Below are 22291 nucleotides of genomic sequence, written 5' to 3' on the forward strand. Positions count from 1 at the left end.
AATTGTCCTCATATATATGGTTGGGCAGTTTAATTTAGAATAAAACATCTAATAATAAAACATCATCTATTTCTGTACTCATCTCAGCTCTCAACTCATCTCAAACATCTTAGTTTGTAAAGTAACAAGTAACTACAGCAGTCAGATAATTGTAGTGAAGTAAATGATTTCTCACTACATGAAGTAGAAGTAGCACATAGGATACAACAAGTACAATACTAGAGTAAAAGTACTTATATACAATGTTACAGTGTATATATATATATGACTAAATCCAATCAATATGTGTTTTATGCGTTTCCCCTCTTTGTCTGTCCTGTAATATTCAAAACGATCCATCTTTCTCAACCCAATTCAAGAACAAAAATGTGACGTTGGAGCCCTCTACTGGCTGATACTGACATGTCACCATGAGGTGAATTGAAGCCTGGAAATAAATATGAAGTGTGATGGCTGAGACAATCCGTAAGTGCTATGACACAAGGGATTCCTGTGTTGTGCAATCTGAATACAACTCCAGAAGACAGCAAGAGCAGACACTCGGGCTGATTGCTGCATGATGTCATCACCCTCAAACTGCACATATAAAGAGGGCCGTCTGTGGAGCGCTCAAGGCCGAGGCAGATTTTCAGATAGGCATGAAGAGCAGAGATTAATCATACTGTTTGACTTTGTTGTATCCAGGAGGCGAGCTTTGTGTCGCCAGGGGACCGCACATACGTTTTATGCAGTAGAGTTATACTGATATTCAAGAAAACTTGCCTGCATGCTCTCTTTCTTGCCTCACTCCATGTGGCTGAGATAAACAATTTATACGAAACAAACCAGTGAGTTCTGTGTGTATGTGAGAAAAAGCATGACAATTATATATTTCCCCTTTGATTTCCAGAAAAGGGTTAAAAAAGATATGACCATTTTTTGTTTGATGTAATCACATGTTTTAAAGACCCAGCAAAAAGTCATCGACCACAGCGGCTCACTTACTGTTTACAAGATAGTAGATACCATTGACTCGCACATTAATGGTGTCACTTTGACAATGTCACAGGGCAACATGGCTCAGACAGCAATCTTTACTTTAAAGCAGTCAGGTGTCTAAATCAACTGGTGACCTGCCCACAAGGCTCAATGCAACCAGTTTCCCCAATATAAGGGGCACATTTGAAGTAGTAGCTTCCACTTCTCAGTGTCATCATGCGGGGGCTGCTCCTGTGCTGCCTTGTGGCTCTGGCTAGTAAGTTTTTATTGACTCATTCATATTATTTTACTTGTAGAAGAATTGTTGGTGACTTTTAGAAGAGAGTCTCTTATGGTTTAAGGTAAATTTAACTTTAATCGTTTTGTTGTTACCTACTTATCTACTATTTTTTGGTTTTGTTTACAGTTATGTGATCTTGTTTTTTGAGATATTGCTGCTCTTTTTGTAATTTTAACATGTAGGAATTAAGAGTTTTGTAGATCATAAATAAATCTAATTAAACTTTTTTAAAAAGCAGCTATATTCACAAAGGTTTTAATGCTGACACTGTGTTTGCTCTTTATTCTTTTAGCATGTCAAAATCTTCGTTATGGTACGTCTTTTTCATCATTGTCATGATGTACAAAATATTTTTAAAAAACTTTCCATAAAGAACAAGAGAAAGGACATTTAACTTTGGAAACATTTTTCCAGAGCTCGCCCTGAATCCCAGGAAAACCTACGAGTACAAATATGAAGGAGGGGTGAACTTTGGACTCGGCATTCCAAACCTTGCAGAGGCTGGGATGAGAATATCATGTAAGGTCAAGATCAGTGGTATATCCGACCAAACATTCAGCCTTCAGGTAAGAGTGACAACACAGACTTTCTCAGAATATCATGTTGTACTAATAAGTAACAGAGTAGTGCAGCGATAACACTGACAGGCTGTTAATTAGTTCATTTTAAAGTCTTATTCATAAATCACATAAAGTAACTGGCAGCGCACAATTTGTCATTCATTGTTTAATCATGTGTCATAAATTATTTAGAGGTCAATTTAATCAACATCTGTTCAAAGGTTGTACATGATTTGGAAAACTCTAAGCAGCCAGAAGAACTTTTTAAACTTTTTAGATTCATGAAAGTTCTGAATATCACGTCAGAGATTGTTAGAAATGTTTGCAACACTGTTTTCCTATAATGCAACAATGCAAACAGTCTTGCAATACCTTTATGTCACCTTTCAGTCATAAACAGATGCCGTGTTCAAACTCTGTGTTCAAATGTTGTAATGAGCAGTTCCTGTCCTGTTACAAATTCTGTTTTGTCTGACATGAATATGAGCATTTTTGAGTTTTCATGTTGAATAATCACAAACTATAAAACTCTTATTTCCATCTCTGGTTCAAAGGTTTCAGAGTTGGCCTTTCAGGAGTTCAACGGTTTCCCGGGGAAAAACGACTTTAATGCCTCCCCAAAGCTCAGCCAGCGTATTGCTGCCCAGCTCATCAAACCATTCATGTTTGACTACACCAGTGGACACATTAGTGCCATCCACGCCTCTCCGGAGGTTTCTGACACTGTTGTCAACATTGTGAGAGGGATCTTGGGTTTCTTCCAAGTCACTGTCAAGACTACACAGAGGATCTATGAGCTTGTAGAGGTAAGTCTCTGCTGATGAACACACGACTTCTCTGCTCTGTCTTCATTTATTTCTACTCAGCATCTGTCAAAATGTCATAAAAAATGCAACAAGTTCAATTTTGTTTGTAGGTTGGCATCCATGGAAAGTGTCAGAGTAACTATGCTACAGAGGAAAATGTGGAAACACATGACATGACCATCACTCAGGTGGTGGACCTCAATGGCTGCAGTGAGAAAGCAGCTATCTACAGGGGAATGGCAACAGCTGTGGTCGATGAAGTTGCCAAACAGGTCTGCTTATCTCACTGCAGATTCATCAGATTCTACACTTCAATTAAACACACCAAAGTCAGTGCTATTTTTGTTTTTGTGTCCTCCAAATCTAGAGAGGAGAATCTATCATTTCAGCGGTGAGATACGTTTACACAGTCAAACCAACAGCAGAGGGTGGTCTCATTACCAGGGCTCACGGCCTGGAGCAACAGCACTTCAGTCCCTTCAATGTGAAGGGTGGCAGTTTCAAGATGGAAGCGATGTAAGACAAGAAAATATGTGCACATTATGCCTGCTCATCCACAGTGCTTGTCTGCAATACAAATTGCCTGCTTTAAATAACTTCTCCCGCAGGAAGGAAATGGTGCTACTCGGTGTGAGTGACACAGGTAGAGCCGTTTTGTATGGACCAATGGAGAGCAAGGGCAACCTTGTGTACAAGTTTGTCAATGCAGAAGCTAATGTCCCCATTATGATGCAGAACCTGGAGAACCCAGTACCAAAGGTAGTAATATCTATATTTCATTGATATATATATATATGTATGTATGCTGCTGCTGCTACATACAAATCAGAAGAGAAGGAGAAAAGGAGAAGGAAGCATACACACAAGAAATATACACAACTCAAATAAAAAAAAATAAAAGCAGAGAAAGCAGCAAATTAATTACATCCATGGATATTTTCATTTGACATTTACTTTTCTTTTATAAAATCTAAATCTAAAGAAATCGCGTGCACTGAGGATCTAAAAGTAGAGTGGCGTAAATTAATGAATTTTATCTATTTGGAAATGTCATTTTATTTTAAGTATCACAGGAGCTTTAAATAAGTAATTCATGTTAGTGACTCTGAAAATCTCGTATTTCTGTATGAATGACCTGTCTCTGTGATATGTATGTACTGACTGTGGAAAAGAAACCAACAAACAAATTAACCAACCATCTACTCTCCGTTCCTCTTCACAGGCTATAGAGTTGGTCAAACATTTGGCTGAAGTTAATAAATACGAGATTGACAGCGCAAGGACTGAAGATACTATAAAGCTTTACCAACTTCTCAGAGTGGTGCCTTATGAAGGATTAGAGGCTATGTGGAAGGAGTTTGCAGGAAATGAAGAGTACAGGTGAGTGAGTACTTCTGTATTTTCATTTTCTGTAAGTACTGTGCTTAAACACGTTTGATGCACTTTACTTGAGTATGTCTATTTTAAGCTACTTTAGACTTCAACTCCTTCTGCTTTACAAAGAAAGTCCATAATAAGTTCTAAAACAGTTACATATATAAAGTATGATTATTAAAATGATCTCACCTCGACCAGCGACAACATTAATGGTAATCTTATTGTAATAAATGGATAAAATACAATGTGATATAGCATTGCAATGACTAGCCTAATGAGTATTTTTACTCTGGATACATTAAGTCTGTTTTGTTGCAAATACTTTTAAAGCGACATTGTACTTATTACGTATTTTTGCGAATTAGCGACAGAGTTTCAAAGTGCAATACCACTGTAGTAGATGGACAAGACATAGCAGCCAGCTCAGCATCTGTCTTTCAGCCAATTATTTCGCAAAGCCCTCACCAACGACTAAAAGTCAGTCCTGGATTTACTCTTGTCCAGCAACTCTCCTTTTGTCCTCCTAGCTTCCTCTGTCAATGTACCTTTCAGTCTTTTCACCTCTGTCATTGCATTGCTCTAATTCCCCCAATCCCCACACCTAAAAAACTTCTCTTCCTGGTGGTACCAAACGCCTGTTGTACACACATTCACACTCCTCCAGTGCTCTGAGCTCACAGTCCTGACAGCTCAGCTAACAAACTGAGCTAACAGCAGCTATAGTTCGAAGCAGTTTACTTTACTGAGGACATCAGAAAGCGGGAATCATTTTTACCATAAAATATGATCCGGTGTCACTAAAATCAGTGAAATAGTTGGTGGTGTGCGACTAATGTAAAGTGTTACGTACTTCTTGCAGGTAATCATACCTGGAGCACCAAGTTACATAGTGCAGAAACTCCAGTACAGGGGAATGACAATGACACAGTTCATCCAATTACATGTCAATGTAGCATCAAAAATGACTTTAAGTCTCTTATTTTATGGTAAAAAAATAGGCCAATATTGGCCAATAAGAAGAAAAATGTAAAAAATGTATCAATTTAAGCATAAATTCCAGTTACCAAATGAAAATTATAAAAATAAAAAAGGTCACCTACACTATGTTTTTAGGGGCCTTGAAAATGACTTTCCAATCACAACCTAAAGATAATATCTATATTATAAAGTCAAAAGGTATAAGTACATTTATTCACTATGTAACACTGAAGTAAGGTTTGAAAATGAGAATCCTCATTGGCTATGCTTTAACCAAGATTTTCATTATAATGTCATAAGATGGAGAACAAAATGGTCCAAGGCCATCTCTCAAATCTGATACTGATCCACTCAACTGAATAGCTAATTGAAGGGTGTACTCCCACTTAGTTCAGGAAGCATTTGGGCTGGCACATTAACATACTAGAGATGAAAGATTTATTATCATATTAGACATGAGATGACAAAAAGGTGACTGAAAGACTGTGTTCCTTGCTCATTAAGATTAAGACAGCCAAGTGCACTCAGTGACACCTTGTATTTCATCTACCATCTATGATTTATTTGAAGGATAATCCTTATCTTAAGTGTTGCCTGATGTATTCACTTTTTCTTCTGTCACCTATCAGACGTTGGTTTTTGGACATGATTGTTGAAGTCAGCGATGCCAGGATCCTGAAGTTCATGGAAAGCAGGTTTCAGGCTGGCGATATTTCCACGGTCGAAGCTGTGGAGACACTTTTGCTGTCGATAAACCATCTCCAGCCAATCCCTGAGCTGGTTGAGATGGCTAAAGTGAGCTAATACTAAAGTAATTGTGTTTGCATATTGAAAATGATACTCTCCAGATGTCTAAATGTCTGTCTCTCTTTTGCAGATGTTCCTGGACATGCCCTTTAGTAAATCCAACATCTATCTGTGGCATACTGTGGTTCTTACCTACGGCTCTCTGGTGTACAAGCACTGTGCCTATTATACACCGTGTCCAATAAATGCTGTTCAGGTAATCAAACAGACAAATCGCTTTCGTTTGATATATATTTGAGAATCCAAACATAAGCATGCAAGAGTCCCTCAGAGCATAACTGCTTAAGGATGCATATGTTTGTGGAATTATAATGTAGTCAATAACAGTTTTGTAAAAACTGATTGATTATCTGTGTTAGCCACTGCTGGACATGGCCTTGGGAAGTCTGAGAAGTGGCAGCGAGGCAGACATGATCATCGCTCTGAAAGCTCTGGGGAACGCAGGTCATCCAGGCAGCATTAAAACCATCATGCGTTTCCTCCCCGGTGTGGCTGCCACACCTGTGGATCTGCCACCTCGTGTGCTGAGTGCTGCTGTGCAGTCTATGAGACTGATAGCTGCCAGAGACCCTCACAGTGTAAGAACACTTCTACATAAGACATGCAGGAAGAAAAGGAGACTGTCGAGATTCAGATTTTTGACATTAAATAATTATGGTAATTATGTTCCATAGTGAAGATAAAAAAATGTATTTAAGGTCAAATTCAACGTAACAGTGCATTTACACAAATCTGTGGACTATTTAATTTCATTCATTGTGGCAGGAAAGAATAATTTTCATCAATTATGTGGAAATGCCAAGTCTGATTCATGCTATTGTCACATTATTTTTAAATTGTACACATGTATTGACATTTTCTGTAAAGATCATCCTCGGTTCAGATAATAAGCGACAGAGCAGAAATTCCCTCAGTGCTCTTATATTCTCCTGAAGAATCAATGGTATACTTCTGTTTTCAGGTCCAAGAGATTACCCTGAGTCTGTTCCTGCAGAAGAATCTTCCCACTGAACTACGCATGCTGGCACTCACAGTCCTTTTCGAAGCTAAGCCATCCATGGGTCTTGTGTCCACAGTGACTACACATCTACAGGATGAAAAAGACCTCAATGTTATAAGTTTTGCATACTCCTACATGAAAAGCTTGGCCAGATCCAGCACGCCAAACAATCACTTCCTGTGAGCAAAACAATGCAGTTATATTTAGTTGGGTGTTGTTTATGTTTTTCAATTTTTCAGCTTTCATTTTTTTTCTTTTCTTCACAAAAGCTCAACTGCCTGCAGTGTAGCTGTAAAGATCCTGGCTCCTAAGTTTGGTCGCCTGAGTTATCATTACAGCAAAGCCTGGCGCATGGACTGGTTTAACGGTATGCTCAAATACAAGTATTGATTATCGATTCTTGGATCTCTTTGAAATGGTTACATGAGTATTTGCTATTTCTCTGTTAAAGATGACTTCCTAATGGGTACAGCAGCAGAAGTCTTCATGCTCAAAAGTGCAACAAACATCTTTCCCACTGAATTGATCATGAAAGGAAAATATTATTTCATTGGTAGAATTCTGCAGCTACTGGAGGTACAGTCTGATAAATTATCATTCAAACTTATTGAAGTGAAACGTGTCTACCCAGTGATGACTAGTAATCATTTTTTCACTTTTCTTTCCACGTTAAAGTTGGGTATCCGTGGTGAAGGGATTAAGGAACTGTTTGGCAACAACATCCCTAATTTTAAAGGAGATCTTAGTTTTAGTGACTTCAAGGCTCTTTTTAATTTGGTGAGTATTTAACTGAGACTTTAGGGCAGTATCATAAGTGCACTATGATTTCTCACCTCATTAGTTTGGCTGCCTATTGTGCTGTGTCATTTTCAGCTCCAAAACTGGGAAGTTCTGCCCAGTGATAAGCCTGTCCTTTCTGCCTATGTACGTGCCTCTGGACAAGAGGTTTTCTTCACTGATATTAACAAAGAGTTCATTCGGAGCATCATCTCGGTGAGAGAATAATTGAACACAGAAAAACACATGGATCCATGTATGCCAGTTCAGTCAACAAAAAGGAATATATTTTTCATGCAGTGTACAAAAACTGTTGCATGCTCTCCTCTTAACCTTGCAGGCTGTCAGTCCTTCAGCAGGGAAAGAAAGTCCTCTATGGGCTGCAGTTGAGAATTTACAGAGAGGAATATCATGGCATAAGACCAAACCATTCTTAATCTTTGAAGTTCGCTACTTCCAAGCTACCACCCTGGGCCTCCCACTAGAGATTAGCAAATATTATGAAACCGTCAATGGGATCACTGTTAATGGTGAGGAGTCATATCCTGCAGCACACTACCACCATGTTGATTAATGACTGAAGTAATTTATTTTACTTGACGTAAACCCTTATTTCTTTCTTTTGTAGCCAAAGCAGCAGTAAATCCACCTCCTACTGAACGTCTCGGACAACTCTTTAATTCTGAAATTACATTGGAGAGTGACGGTTTTATTGGGTAAAATACACAATGTTCATTCAGCATATTAAGGAAACATCATCAGAAGAAAAATTCTATGAGGTGGCCTTTTCTATCTGTATCTGTGTAATTTACATTCGACACATCTACTAAATTAACCTCTTCTTTTTTCCTAGTTTCACAAAGGATTTATGGGTTTTCTATGGGATCAACACAGAGCTGTTCCAGTGTGGTTCTGAGTTTAAGAGTAAAATGCCTCTTGCTCTCCCATGGAAGATTTCTGCCAAGATCAATGTCAGAGAAAAGAAGTTTGAACTCGACTTTGCTCCATGGAAAAAAGAGTTTGAAGTCTTTTCAGTCAGGTATGTTTTAGGGCAATCATGATTTTTCTTCTTTTACGACCCTCCGAATCTCTGTTTGTGAATTAATTAACAAACTCTGAAAATCCATTGTTGTATGACAATAATAGTTTTTGGGTTCATTCTTGCTGTGTTAACAAAATGTACTTCTTCACACGCACTCACCTATTAAGACCAGTTAGGTTCACTGCCTGTTATATATGCAACTTGACATACCGAAACACTTCAATGACCCTTGACTTCATCACCCTCACCTGTTCATTGACTCATGAAGTTGATGCTGAATTAAAAATAGATTCTGAATCGAAATCTGGCGATTCCAAAACATTATGTTACTATATGTTATACAAATGTGCTTTGAGTTTTGTACACAGGATACACAATGCAGCCAGTGTGCCTAACAATTCTTACTTTCCATTCCAAACAACAGATCCAATGTATATGCAGTCACCAGGAACATTGAGGAGCCAGCTTTGGCTAAAATGACTCCAATAATGCCCAACGCTGTAAACTCGCATAAGGCAAATCAGGTACAGTTAACACCTTTATGAGACTTTTTGTTAGAGTTAAGGTATTTACAGAAAGCTAATATCTTTGTGATTTGTACAATCCAGCAGGTCCTGACACCAAACACCTGGAATCCAAGGGGCAAAATGTGTGCTGAGAGTGACATTTATGGAGTTGGTGTCTGTGTGGAATCTCAGTTCAGGAGAGAGTATTACCATGAGGAATACCCCCTGTACTATTTCCTTGGAGAGACCTACATGGGAGTCAAAGTAGACAGAGGTATGCAAGTCCAACAGTACTGTGCACATCACAAACTCACTATGGTTTCAAGAATACAACATATCTTTAACAGGAAACTTGAAACACAATACTCAGTGAAAGTGGTAACTTTAATGCCCAATTTGCAAAGATTGCTGTTTCATTCGCTGCTGCCAGCCAGCGTTAAAGCATTTTATCAGTATGGCAACACCTACAGACAAGTTCATTCGCACTGCTTCAGGAGCAAATTGCAAAATACAGCAGCAGCAGCAGCAGAACCACCCAGCAAAGATGGTTATTCATCTTTGCTTCATAGAGACCACTGCTGCTGCTGTATTTTGCAATTTTGACATGATGACTCTTCTCTATATTATTTTATGAATGGTCAATGCAGAGCCCTTAAAGATGGTTTGCTTGGCTTGGGTTATTATCTGTATGGACTTGTTGACTCTATGAATTCCTGTAGATTTGACCAAACTTTAGCAAATTAAGAAAACAGAAATGTAGTTTTATTTAATCAAAATCATGCTTATTATTATTTATTGAGTAAAATAATTTTGTCATACACTAGGCAAAGATTGTTTTGCATCCAATTGTATAGCAGTTTATGTTATTGTGTCTCCTTGTGTACATTTCCTGTGCACTTTTTTTAGCCCAGGCAATCAAAGCTGTTGACAAAATCCACTTTGAGGTTAATGCTGGTCCAAGCAGACATCCAATGAGTGCAAGCCAACTCCTTGAGACTCTGAGGAGGATTTCCAAGGTATTTGGCTACCCTTGCAATGTTATTATCTCTGCACCTGCTCTGCTGTTTTACCCATTCAAATTCTCCTGTTGCTTAATTGTGTTTACAGGATGCAGCTCAGTCCTCTGATTCAGCCTCAAGTGAGAGAGGATCTCATAACGGCTATCATAACTACGTAATGGAAATAACATCCTCCGCAGAGAGTGACCCAAAATATGTTTCATTGAACTAAATGGGCAGTTTGTACTGAGCAATGTCATCTGTAAAATGTTTTATTGGCTTATGTATCATGATTCCACCATTACTATTCAGTCCCCAGTCCCACTGTCCAATAAGCTAACTAGATTTTGTCCTTACATGACATAAGATGATCAGTACTCTACACATTGGACATGATGCACACGTCCATTACAGTATTATGGACTGCTTTCTATTTCATTCATTAGGGCTGGGACTCAACACCTGAATCTGTGTTCAGTATCAAAGGCCTTGCTATGAGTGGCAACTCAAAGCCTGAGGGTTACGATGCAGCCATGTACTGCACGCCCGAGGAAAACATTCAGAACGTCCAGCTGATTGTGTCTGAGGTTGGAGAAGACACTAACTGGAAGATGTGCATTAACGTCATTGCTGATGCCCATGCTGAGACAAAGGTAGACCTAAAACACACAGGAGGACATTTATTTTTGTTTTCAGTTATCTGAGTGTATAAAATGACAGAAATTAATACAATAATACTACTGCTATCTTCACCAGTCAGCACATCTAAGACATGCAATCCGTTCAGCTTCTTTACTTGTATGTGTAACCTTTTATTTGTCAGGTGGCAGATGGCAGGTTACAGATCTTTGCCAACAAATTTGCTAAAATATCACCTGTAAAGGTGATAACATGTACTTTTATTGTTAAGGAATTTTAAACGTATAACTTAAATAATGTGGAAAAGTATATTTCGTAAAAATTGATGGACATACACCGCTTCAAATCTGTTACGCTGTATAATTGTTACATTTCTACATTAGAACTGATAGTAATCGTATGTTGCATACCAAGGCTGGATTCAAAGCTGTTGTGTGTAGAAACACCCTACTTCGCCCTTCACCCTGAGGTTTTCTTTGTCTTTCTCACATGCTGTCTAGGCACATATTAGATGGGGAGCTGAATGTCAGTCCTATGAAATGTCAATGAGAGGTGCAACTGCACATCTGCCTGGTTCCAAGCCAACACTCAAGGCCAAGGTACACTGGACCAGGATCCCTGAAACCATGGCAGAGATAGGCAGGAGGTGAGCCACAGTGGAATAAATGCAGTTTTTTTTTTTTTATCAAGGACTAAAAAAAGCAGAGGTAGAGGAGAAAAAGCTGAAGAAGAAACAAGAAGAAGAATAAGAAGCTCACTTTGCCTTACAGAGCATGGTGGAAACGTTTACATTTACATTTATGACATATACTGGCATGTGTTATTAAAGGTGCTTTTTATTTTTTCCCAGAATTGAAAGCTACGTTCCCGGCATGGCTTTCCTTCTCGGTTTCTCCCAGCAACATGAGAGAAATGCCAAGCAGGAGGTTTCTGCATCAGTTGTTGCCGCCTCAGCAGACAGCGTTGATGTGAAGATTAAATTCCCAGAGGTATTGGAGGGCACATTCACTACCTGCATTGTTATGCTATACTAAAGACTAAATCTGTGCATTCTATGTAACTAATCTAGACTGCTGTATTTACACGGATGTGTCATTTCTTGTCTTGTGTCATTAGTATACAGTTTACCGCCACGCTATTCCAGTCCCACTGCCACCTGCCAGTTTTCTGGACTTTCAACATGACAGAAACACAACAATGGACACTTTTGGGCGTGCATAAATACATGTAAGCTACACAAACCAGTTTGATTAAACTTAATTGCAGGTTTCTTTCTTGTCTTTTTGAACATGTAATTTAGTGAGGGTATGTGTGTATGGCAGGGGATAGTTTATAACTAATTTCTATGCAAAGCAGATGAGCTTAAACAAGCAAAGAGCTGTGCCATTTTTTCTTGCTTTATAAAATATGTTTTGTGCTGTGGAAAGACAACAAAGACCAGATGGGAGCCAGATGCCTCTTTTCAAAGTGAAAACACTGCAACCAGAAATCTCACCACCATGATGAAAGTGAGGATCATAAAAGATGCATCAGTAATCCGTCAGATGTCACCAGTTTGGAAATAACCTGTAAAGGGTCTAATGTATTAATTTGAAAGCATGTTAATATTTGAACACCCTCTTTTGATGAAACAATGTGTGAATTCATGCTCACGTTCCGAAATATTGTATCTTCATAACATTGGATTTACAAAAATGGATTTCAGCATAAATCAGTTCTAATTCTGTCAGTGAAAAAGAAACTTTGTTCATCCAAACATTGTGTTAAATCTGTGTATCCCATGATTATAATGCAGAGCATTATAGCATCTTTTACTTCACCGAAACAATATTAAATGAATCTCAACCAAGGTCAGTTTCTACTTGTTAATCCACTAAGAAAAAGAAAATAGAGAGATCAGTTAGAACCACATTATTGATATATGGCATTACACTAATGGAGTTATAATCTGATTCTGCTCATGAATAATTATCACACAGTATTGTACTGATGAAATCCCTGGAAATCCTTAAAAAAAAACTTGATGCAGATCGAGTCATAAAATCTCTTCTGATGAAAACTTTCGAGCGCTCTTTGCTTTTGTTATAAAAAAGAAAGCAATTTGCATAACATTATCTTTGCCAAGTCTAATTTCCCTTACAATATGTAAGAAATGGAGTGGAAACTGCAGAAAACACAAGCCAAATGTCTGGCAGGTTTGTCTCCTCTACCAGCCAAACTGGCAAATAAACAGTCTTTGTTTGTTGGTCCTGTTATAACTCTAAATGTCCAGTTTGATCATCAAAATACTGAATACTGTGAATGACTTTTGTATTCAGTAAAATGCCCTGTTTGACACGTTTCTGAAAGAGACAGATGTTTACAAGGTCCGTATGACCTGCTGTGTTTGTTTGGTCAACTGACCCAACAGAACTGTTTGCAGATGTCAGTACACAATGTCACCGTGCATGCCCTTAAAGTTGAATGCCTTTGCCACACAAAGGGCTATGTGCTTTGCTAAAGCATGGACTACATCATTTTACACTCAGAGATATCAAAGCAGAGATGTTAAGGTGTTGAATGGAAGAAAGATTTAACAAACATTCATTGTGCCTGAACTGGGTCTGGCCCACATCTCAACTTTGAGTCCTAACAAATGGGATGTGTCATTAGCCAAAGATAACGATTGCGTCCTAACCAAAGACTGGGTGTCCTAACTACTCCTGGCTCTGCTTCTCCTGCCTACGCTGATTTAGCCAGATGGTGTTGAATTGCAGAGAAAAGACATTGCCATCAAAGCCTGAACAGGATGAGCACAATTATAATGGCACCATTATGTTCCATTTACATCTTTAATATCCTGCGGGCTTTCAAGTACCGGTTGACAGACTGATTGCAAATCTGTTGTGCGCGCGTCAAGATGCACATCACCTCGTGTCATCTAGAGGCTCAGGGCAGCCTGACCTTGTGTTGACAGGTGAAATCAGCTAGTTGGGAGCATTAGTAAATGATTGATCAGGTAATTTGGAGGAGGAGGGATTGGCTATCCCCTCCTTTTTATTGCTGCTCACTCTGTGATTGTGACTTGCCTCATTAGGCAGACTATACCAGCCCTGCTAAAAACCATCTGAGGGTAGCAGATAATAAAACCATGGCTACAGACATTTTTGTCCAATTGTAGCTATTGTTGCAGTTTTTCTGCAGAGCACAGAGCATTGTTGGAGGCACACAAAGTCAATGCAGCTGATGAGTTTCATTGCAAAATCCATCAGTTCAACAAGTGACACTTCCACTTCTACACTAAGAAGAATTAACATCATTTGTGACGGATGTTTTGACTGTTGGAAATCTCCCAGAAGTATGTAATGTTATTAACATATATAACAATATGCTGTAAAATCGAATTCCTTGAAAAGCCCACATGTTTTGGCACTGACATTAGGGACGGTATGAATGTGGGTGTGTTAGAGTGTGAGCACTAGAGGACAGTGTTTACCAGACATTAAAATATGCCTGGCACAGTGCTTAAAGCCTGGCATCGGTATTTGTTCAGCACACAGAGAGTGCTATGCAGTCGATGTTGACATTTTCAGGATAAATAAACATATGTCTTGGCACAGTCAAAGTGCTCCTGCAACTCTTTGGCCTGCAAAGAGAGGGCACCTTTTATTCTAATATAAAAATAAAATAAAATGACCTACTGTCAGTATGGTGCTTTCTTATTAACATCAAACTATGCAAACCATAGTATGTAAAGATGCTTTTTTGGTAATAAACAAGCAAATATTTGTACAACATTCAGCGTTTAGCAGGGGCACTACCGTATCTTAGCTGATAGAGATTTCCCATTATCAAGAGGAGCTGGTTTAGTGTCAGTTTAGTGGTTTAGTATCAATCGGGTAATTTGAAGCAGCCATAAACTGGATTGCTTTTCCACAAGCATACATGATCCGACATCAAATGCCTCCTCTTCGCATTTAAGGTACGCAGAAAGAAGGTGTGAAATGTGAGTGGGACATTATCAAGCGGGCACACCCCGTCATGGACACTTCATGGCTCTTCCAGAAGGCTCGAAATTTAACATCCGGCCTGCTTATTAGACCTCCACTGAGCCCACATCATTCCACCCAATAATTTCACCATAATTCTCACTAAATGGGCTCGTTGCCATGTTCACAGACGTTATTAAGAAATCTTGTTGCTCCGCACTCGAGTAGTGGTGCCATGTTTTTCAGGCAGAGCGCATATTATAGACCTCTTACTCTATAGTATGACTCTTCTTTTAAAACATTACTGTCATCTTAAGAGTCTGTTTATGATCACGATAATGACACATCTTGGACTGATATGGCAATATTCTAATCATATGTTATTACCATGCTGTGTTGTTGCTATTTTCTCCAATAGCAGCAGTGGCGACAGCCTCTTTGGGGTTTTTGTATAAACAGAACTGCCAGCTGAGGTCAGATGGGTGAAGTGAGATTTTTCATGCCACAGGCTGTAAGAGCCCCTTGTCTGAAAACGCAGAGGGTGAGTCAGAATCTATTGAGCCTGTGCAGACGCTGATCGTTCAAGGAGCTGGAAGCTAATAAAGGCTATGTTACCAGCCTGAAGGCTACAGAAATAGTATGATTCCATGAACAATATTCAGCAATGATACTTACACATAATTCGTCTAGTGTGATCATTTAATGAATGACGCCACAACATTCAATAGAAACCAAAAGCCTATTCATACTCAACAAGAATATACATACTTGTGTGAAAAGCTTATTGAAAGGTGGTGCGGTATCCTCTGTGTGTGTTTTTATCTATCTTTATTTAAATGGCGCGCCTGTGTGAAATAGGCAATAACTACAGTGTTTTTGAAGCGAGGCTGTTTTTTAATTGCATGCTGGAATAAACAGCTGCTCTGTGTGTGTGAGTGACCCTTAACAGGACAGGTGTTGTAAAAGTGCAAATATCAGTGGAATCTATGTGTGTTATATAATGCCATGCTGATGAACGATAGACTAAGACTACTATATATAAGAGATTATTACTGTTGTATTTTCTGTCAATTCGACAAGATCTGTTTTTCTGCAGGGCTGTTAATCTTATTTTATCTCATAACCTTGGGTTTTTTTTGTACTTTTATTATGTTATTTTTTCATTATTACTGAGTCTAGAGAATTTTAATGAGTTATACAGTAAGTGGGTAGTGTGTGGACCATACCGAAGGCAGCTGATTTTAAGGAGAAGTCTCATTTTTCTTCTATTCTCTCCATGAAAGGCAACAGAAAGTGCATTGATGAAAGGAGTTACACAGACCACGGCAGAAGAGTTTTGTGGGATCAATGATGCCCAAATAGGGTGAAGGTACTACCTTAAGGAAGGACAACTAAATACTTAACGCATAATACGGTATATTAACAACGTATAGTGATCATGTGATTTCTGTTAATGCCAAAAAGAGATGGACTAGATGATCTGGACGCCATTGTAAGATTCAGATTGTCAGATCCTGTCAGAAATTAAGGCGTGTGAACATCTATTGGTTGTAAATATATGGTTTTAAATGGGCTGTAAAATCTTCTCCTTCGAGTCTGAGAACAATTACCCGGGTCTAAACATTTCAGAGAATTTCATCAGATATGTTTCCAACTCACTCTGTCTGTGACTGCATGTGTTTAAACTTGTGTTACAAAATTGAATCATCTGTGTGTATGAATGTCTCCTGAATCATATCTAGAAGCAGCAAATACAGAGGCAGATTTTGCTCCTGAAATATTTTTTGGGATTATTTTTCAGTTATCCAGAAAATGGATCACTAATCCATAAACCCTGCCAATGCCCCCTCCACCAGTTGCTGTGAGGCTCCATGCAACCAGGCGGAATGAGCCGACCCTAACCTAAACCTTAACAATAATAATCTATAAACGGTGTCCTCCCCAAGGGAGCGTGGGTGAGGTGGGCAGCTCGAGGTGTCAAAATGACTGACCAACTGACATTGCTGAAAGCCGGAGGACCACTCACATACAGTACACTTACACACACACACACACACACTCTTTCTGTTCAAATATTGACCTCAGAGCACCGGCTGCACCCACACCTCAAGCTGAAAGTTACCAATGTATGAAAAAACAGACAATTTAAAGCAGCTAAAATAAGTTTTTTTTTGTTAACAGTGGATATCATGACTACTTGTGTGTGAATGGGGTCACTCATGGAGAACACAGACCATTATCAGTGGACTCTGCAGTTCTCCTCAGCTCTGCAGAGTTTTATCTTTCAGCTCATTGTTTTAATTTTCCAGCCTTCATTTTGGTTCGTGCTCACTTCTCATCAGCCTCATTTTCAGCTGCAGCAGCTGTTTTCGATGAAAGAGCTCTAAAAAAAGAGAACGAAAAAACCCCTCTGTACTCAACACCAAACAGAAGACAGGCAACGCTGGTGAAAATAGACATTTATTCAATTTCAATTACATTCAATCAATCATTTGCCGCATATAATCATGAAAGAGCAATAATTGTAAAGTTAAGAATCTAGCTCCGAACAGCTATACTGTAAATAGCTCTTTGTCTTTATCAGATAAACACTTGTTTTTATTTTTAAATAAGGAGTTTGTTAGAAACAAAACCAGAGCTGAAAGGAAAGTGAATATTGGACGTCAACCAAGTGGACACAAATATGACTCCAAATGAATCCATCTGTTCACTGTATTACTTTAAAAGATGATAATACGCCAATGTTGTGTTTGCAGCTTATTTCCTCTGCTCCAAAAATCTGTTTCTTACAGTAGTGCAGGTTTAATAAACCTTTTTCACAGCAGCCCTTTTCACATGAAATAGTAGGGTCAGCGCACAGCATCGCCCTGACTCTGTTTGACCCCAATGGAACTAAACATTAATTAGTATCACTGGTAACACCTGTGTTTACACTACTATTCTATATTCAAATGGCGAATGTGAGAAATTGTCTGATGCGTAGTGAATGCTTCCGAAAAAACACTGATGTAAGGCAGCTAACATCAATATCTCCCTTCAGCTAAACGCTGATTCTGTAGCTGGTCACTCAATAGTTTTGATATCTTTGTCTTTTGACTCAGTTTCGACTGAGCTCAGATCCTGCATTGACTGCACAACGTGGAAGTAGCAGGCATAGCAAAAAGTAATACGGGAAATGTTCACATTACTTCCCATAGCATCCCAAAGGCATTACATTTTTGGATTTATTGCATACCAACAGTTGAGAAACTCAAGTTTGAATTGAAAATATTATTAGTACATATACTTTTTCACAGACATCATCCATACATTAGGTAACATTTAAAATGTTTAATCAATTTGTCTTCCTTCCGAATTAAAGTGTGCTGAAAGGCTGCCCCGCCCATCATATTGTTCATGAGTATGTTGGAGTCATTGAGTTCATGAGCTAAGAGGTTTCCCAAATGTTTATGCAGTGTAGCGTGCTTTCATGGGAGTAATAGGAGCAATTTTCTTCACATTCTGTGCTGCTGATTGGATAAACATTAACTTGGCGGGCAATACATAATCTTTTGATCCTTCAACGTCATTATTCTGTGTGATAGCACAGCAGGCAAAGCACATCAAAGTTTTAAGTATCAATCGCTCTAGTTGGCATGAGCGTTGTTTGTTCAGACATAATCACTACTTTTACTCACAAACACAACTTTTTAGAATGTAATTCAATTTCCCAGCAACCATATAGGATTGATTTAAACAGAGGAGATAACATGCAAGGTCAAACATCCAGGAGGGGGCACTGTTGATCTTACCAGTGACGTAAGGAAACATTACTTGTGGAGCTTTCTATTCTATTTTTACTTCTTGTGAAAATTTTATGTCTTCCTGTACAGATCAGTGCTATTCTCCTGTTCCACCCATTTGACCCAGAAATTCAGATACACACAACAAACAAGTGTCACATCACAGAATGATGCAAACTTTGCAGTGCACAGCATATTGATACAAAATGAAAACCTACAAACATGCAAATATCGACCTTTTGCATATAAAGCATCTTTTTCAAACTGACAAATATATCAGAGAGGCTTTGCAGACATGTTATTTATTTATTTTATAATGAGGATTTCTTTCCTAAACTTTATATAAAGCAGTCAAAAAAACAATGTAGAAATCTGCTCCACTGCCAAAGTAGCTAACTCAATTCCCTGTTTCTCTTCTGAAGCGCTGTGATACTGCCAACATATCCTTGATAATTGAGCAACAGAAATTGCACTGTGAAAGAGCAGTGGTGAAGTAGCTTTAAACATTCAGCAGCCAAGAACACAGTAATTCTTCATGCGCAGTCTTATAGGCTCTGTATCTATCGCAAAAAGAAGGCCACTGATCTTGCCGCCTGTGAAGAGGGGTCGCCATGGCAACCTCACAGTTTATCAAGGTTCTGGGCAATGAAGAGATGGAGGGTCTGCTGATGTTACATAAATCACCTACACGTGATTTACGATAACACACACGCGCGCGCACACACTCAGAGGCATTGTTAGGAAACACTGAAGGACATTAGGAGGATAGTCTCTTGTTTTGATCTTTAAACTGTTTGAGGTGTCAAGTAAAAACATGTCCATATGCTCAAGTGTTATATTTCTGTGTGAGTGTGCTTATATTGTAGTTAGTAAACATATACATATTGAGGTGAGCATATGGCAGGGCGACAGGGTGATTAGAGATTAGCTGCATGAGTGGAGACTTGCAGGTTTGATCCCTTCAAAGACCAGAATTTACACTGTGTAATACACTGATGCTGTGGCGCATTCAACCATACCATAACAAGATGTAATGAAGAGTTTCTTACAACAAGAATAGTTAACCCATCAGCACCTATGTCTCCTGTACATTAAAGATGGAGCCAAGAAATCTCTAAGCTTGGTACAAAATGATGAGTCGTTACCTATTTTGGCTCAGTACTCTGAATAGTCTATATTATATATCCTATATCGTGGTGTCTTATCCAGGGTGTACCCCACCTCTCGCTCAAAGTCAGCTAAGATTGGCTCCAGCCCCCCAATAAGGATGAATGCTTATGAAAAATAGATGGATGAATATATTCTATATAGAAATATATGGACTTAAATATAAATATACTTAAGATGACACCACTCTAATGTCTGTGTGATTTAGCCTGGCTTTGTTCCAAGGAAAAAATAAAAATATTTCTACCAACATCCTCGCTTATTATATTTTGTTTATGAATTCATATACAAGAAAGAAATGCAATAAAAATCAGAGCCTTATGTGCTGTAACTATTGCTAATTGATTAAAAGCAACCAGCAGTCACTGCAGAGTAAAACCATTTTGTGTACAGATTAAATAAATAAAAGTCATTTGATTAGATTAAAGTGTTAATTAGTGAGTTTCAGGGTTGTGCTGGTAAAAACAGAGCAGAGCTACAGCAGCTCCCTGCTTGTCGTCTTTATGGTAAGCTAAGCTAATCAACTCTAAATACATAATTAAAGTCAACTTGAAATTTGAATCGAAGTGAGTAAGTGAGACTTCAGCTATTGTGCACATTTGTTTTCCACATTTCACATTTCCAATGACAAAGCTGGCTGATATTGAACCGCTGTTGCTAAGGGACACGTATTATATTTATATTTTGGCAGTCATGCTCCACCTGATTAAAATTCAACGACGACAAAGAAGCTTTTAAATGTTGCGATCGTCATTTTACACGACGTATCTCATTCACCCACTCACACACAGTCACACACTGATGGTGCGGCCTTCAGGAGCAATTTAGTGTTCAGTATCTTGCCCAAGGAAACTGCACCATGCATGTCTGAGGGAGCTGAGAATCAAACCGCCGATTAGTGGACACAACATAGAAGTGTACTACCGAATTTAGACTAATGACTTTTGTAAAGTGTTACTAACAGTAGCATGTCATATCTCTGTGTGACGTATGAACATTGAAACAAGTTTGTTTTTTCCCCACCGTTCAACAAGTACACATAATGTTGGTTATGTACCAATTGAGGATGATCATCCCTTCAACAGCTGGGAGGACTCATTGTGATGCCATGTTTGTATTCCACTTAGAGAGTAGAAGCCAGCGAGCTAAGCTCCTGCTTGAGATGTAGAGGCTACTTAGTTTAGCTTTCTGATATTCAACACCTGAGTGAGAAGCAGCTCCTACGCAGTATCATCCTCTTTCCTTGTCACACACACACATACTGTACATATAGTAAATTACATGTGCTGTGTGTGTCTATATCTCACATACAGTGTGGAGGGTTTCTTTAAGATAACCTTGACTTAAACTAACGCAGTATAATTGCTGCTCATAATACGTGCACATCTAAAATATGCAAATAATACAGCAACCCGATAGTGTAACACCTGAGTTCATCTTGAAGTAATTGAGGAGCTCAGCTCAGTAACGTGTGAGAATCTAGCTCAGGAAACACACTCGGGAATGTATTTGGAAACCTGTGTGAAGTAGTTACCTTCTTTCCTAAAAGGTTTTCAGACCAAATGGCATTTTCCTTTCTTGTTACTTGGTCTTCCATCAATTATCTATAATAGGAAACTGAGCTAAAGTGGTCTTTGTTGAAGGACTGCACTCTTGCTTTTGATCTTGCTACATCCACAAAATGGCATGTTCAATTTGAGGTAATGACCAGAAATTACAGTGATTTTTAGGCCCATCAGAGGATCTAAAAATGCTTAAAACGTGTTTTGTTGCTGTCTCTTTGCTAATTTGAGCTCTTATATTCCTATATCTTCCTTTTATCACCGTTCCAATAAATATTGCATATGCAAATTATTAGAGCAGGCATAATACAATGTGTTTGCCATGTATACATATAGTGACAAGCTAGACACAATATTGTAATATGATGAAGCTACAAATGTGCTCTACCAGTCAACTTCATTAGACACACTGCTGATGAGATATAGCATAATAAATTATTGTGTCACCATGTGAAATTAATTAGAGAATATACATTTTTGCAACTACGAAACATTTTTAGACACCCTGAAAGATGTTTCTAATCTACACTGTGCTTGGCATTATACTGTAGGTCTGCTGCCATGTTTGCTCTCAGTGAAGCAGAATGATTAAAGTAACAGAAAAGTAAAACATAACAACTTGACAAGTTGACTGTGGCTGCACTGCCTCAGACATAAATAGGTATAATCTAAAAAGCACACACCAGGATATCTGTTGAAACACAAGAGGCAGACATAAACACTCTATCAAAGATATAAATACCATCATCTGCCACGATTACCTTGACAAACTTTACAATGACATAAAATGTGCCAATATCAGGTGCCAGAGAGAATTTAGCATGGTACAGCAAGTACTTTCATTGATTCCTGCTGACAGGCTGCTTTTCTCCCCTTACAGATATTACACCCAGGATACTCCACCCCTGTAGTGCTGAAGCCGAGCAGACTGCATCAACTGTTTCATAAGACTGTCATGGATTCAGAGGGCACCAATCATCTATCAGCAACACCTGTTATTAAAATGACAGAATTTGAAAAATAATCTGAATGTGAATGATTAATTCCTGAAAATCTAACCATCT

General features: G+C 38.6%; 1 protein-coding gene across 1 annotated transcript; it reads left to right on the forward strand.

Moving 5' to 3' along the window:
- The first annotated feature begins 1145 nt into the window (after nt 1–1145).
- On the forward strand, nt 1146–12803 carry vtg3 (vitellogenin 3, phosvitinless). The gene is made up of 28 exons (XM_019254995.2): nt 1146–1234; nt 1551–1571; nt 1673–1824; nt 2373–2624; nt 2735–2896; nt 2992–3140; nt 3233–3383; nt 3847–4004; nt 5609–5774; nt 5857–5982; nt 6146–6364; nt 6748–6965; nt 7056–7153; nt 7238–7362; nt 7462–7563; nt 7660–7779; nt 7904–8093; nt 8192–8279; nt 8417–8602; nt 9030–9129; nt 9217–9385; nt 10018–10127; nt 10219–10284; nt 10556–10762; nt 11249–11394; nt 11599–11737; nt 11865–11975; nt 12172–12803. The coding sequence occupies exons 1-27, from the start codon at nt 1195–1197 to the stop codon at nt 11967–11969; spliced, it is 3765 nt and encodes a 1254-aa protein (XP_019110540.2). The 5' UTR covers nt 1146–1194; the 3' UTR covers nt 11970–11975; nt 12172–12803.
- Nucleotides 12804–22291: the final 9488 nt, after the last annotated feature.

Source organism: Larimichthys crocea, chromosome XVII, assembly GCF_000972845.2.
Source record: "Larimichthys crocea isolate SSNF chromosome XVII, L_crocea_2.0, whole genome shotgun sequence".
Classification (NCBI taxonomy): Eukaryota; Metazoa; Chordata; class Actinopteri; family Sciaenidae; genus Larimichthys; species Larimichthys crocea.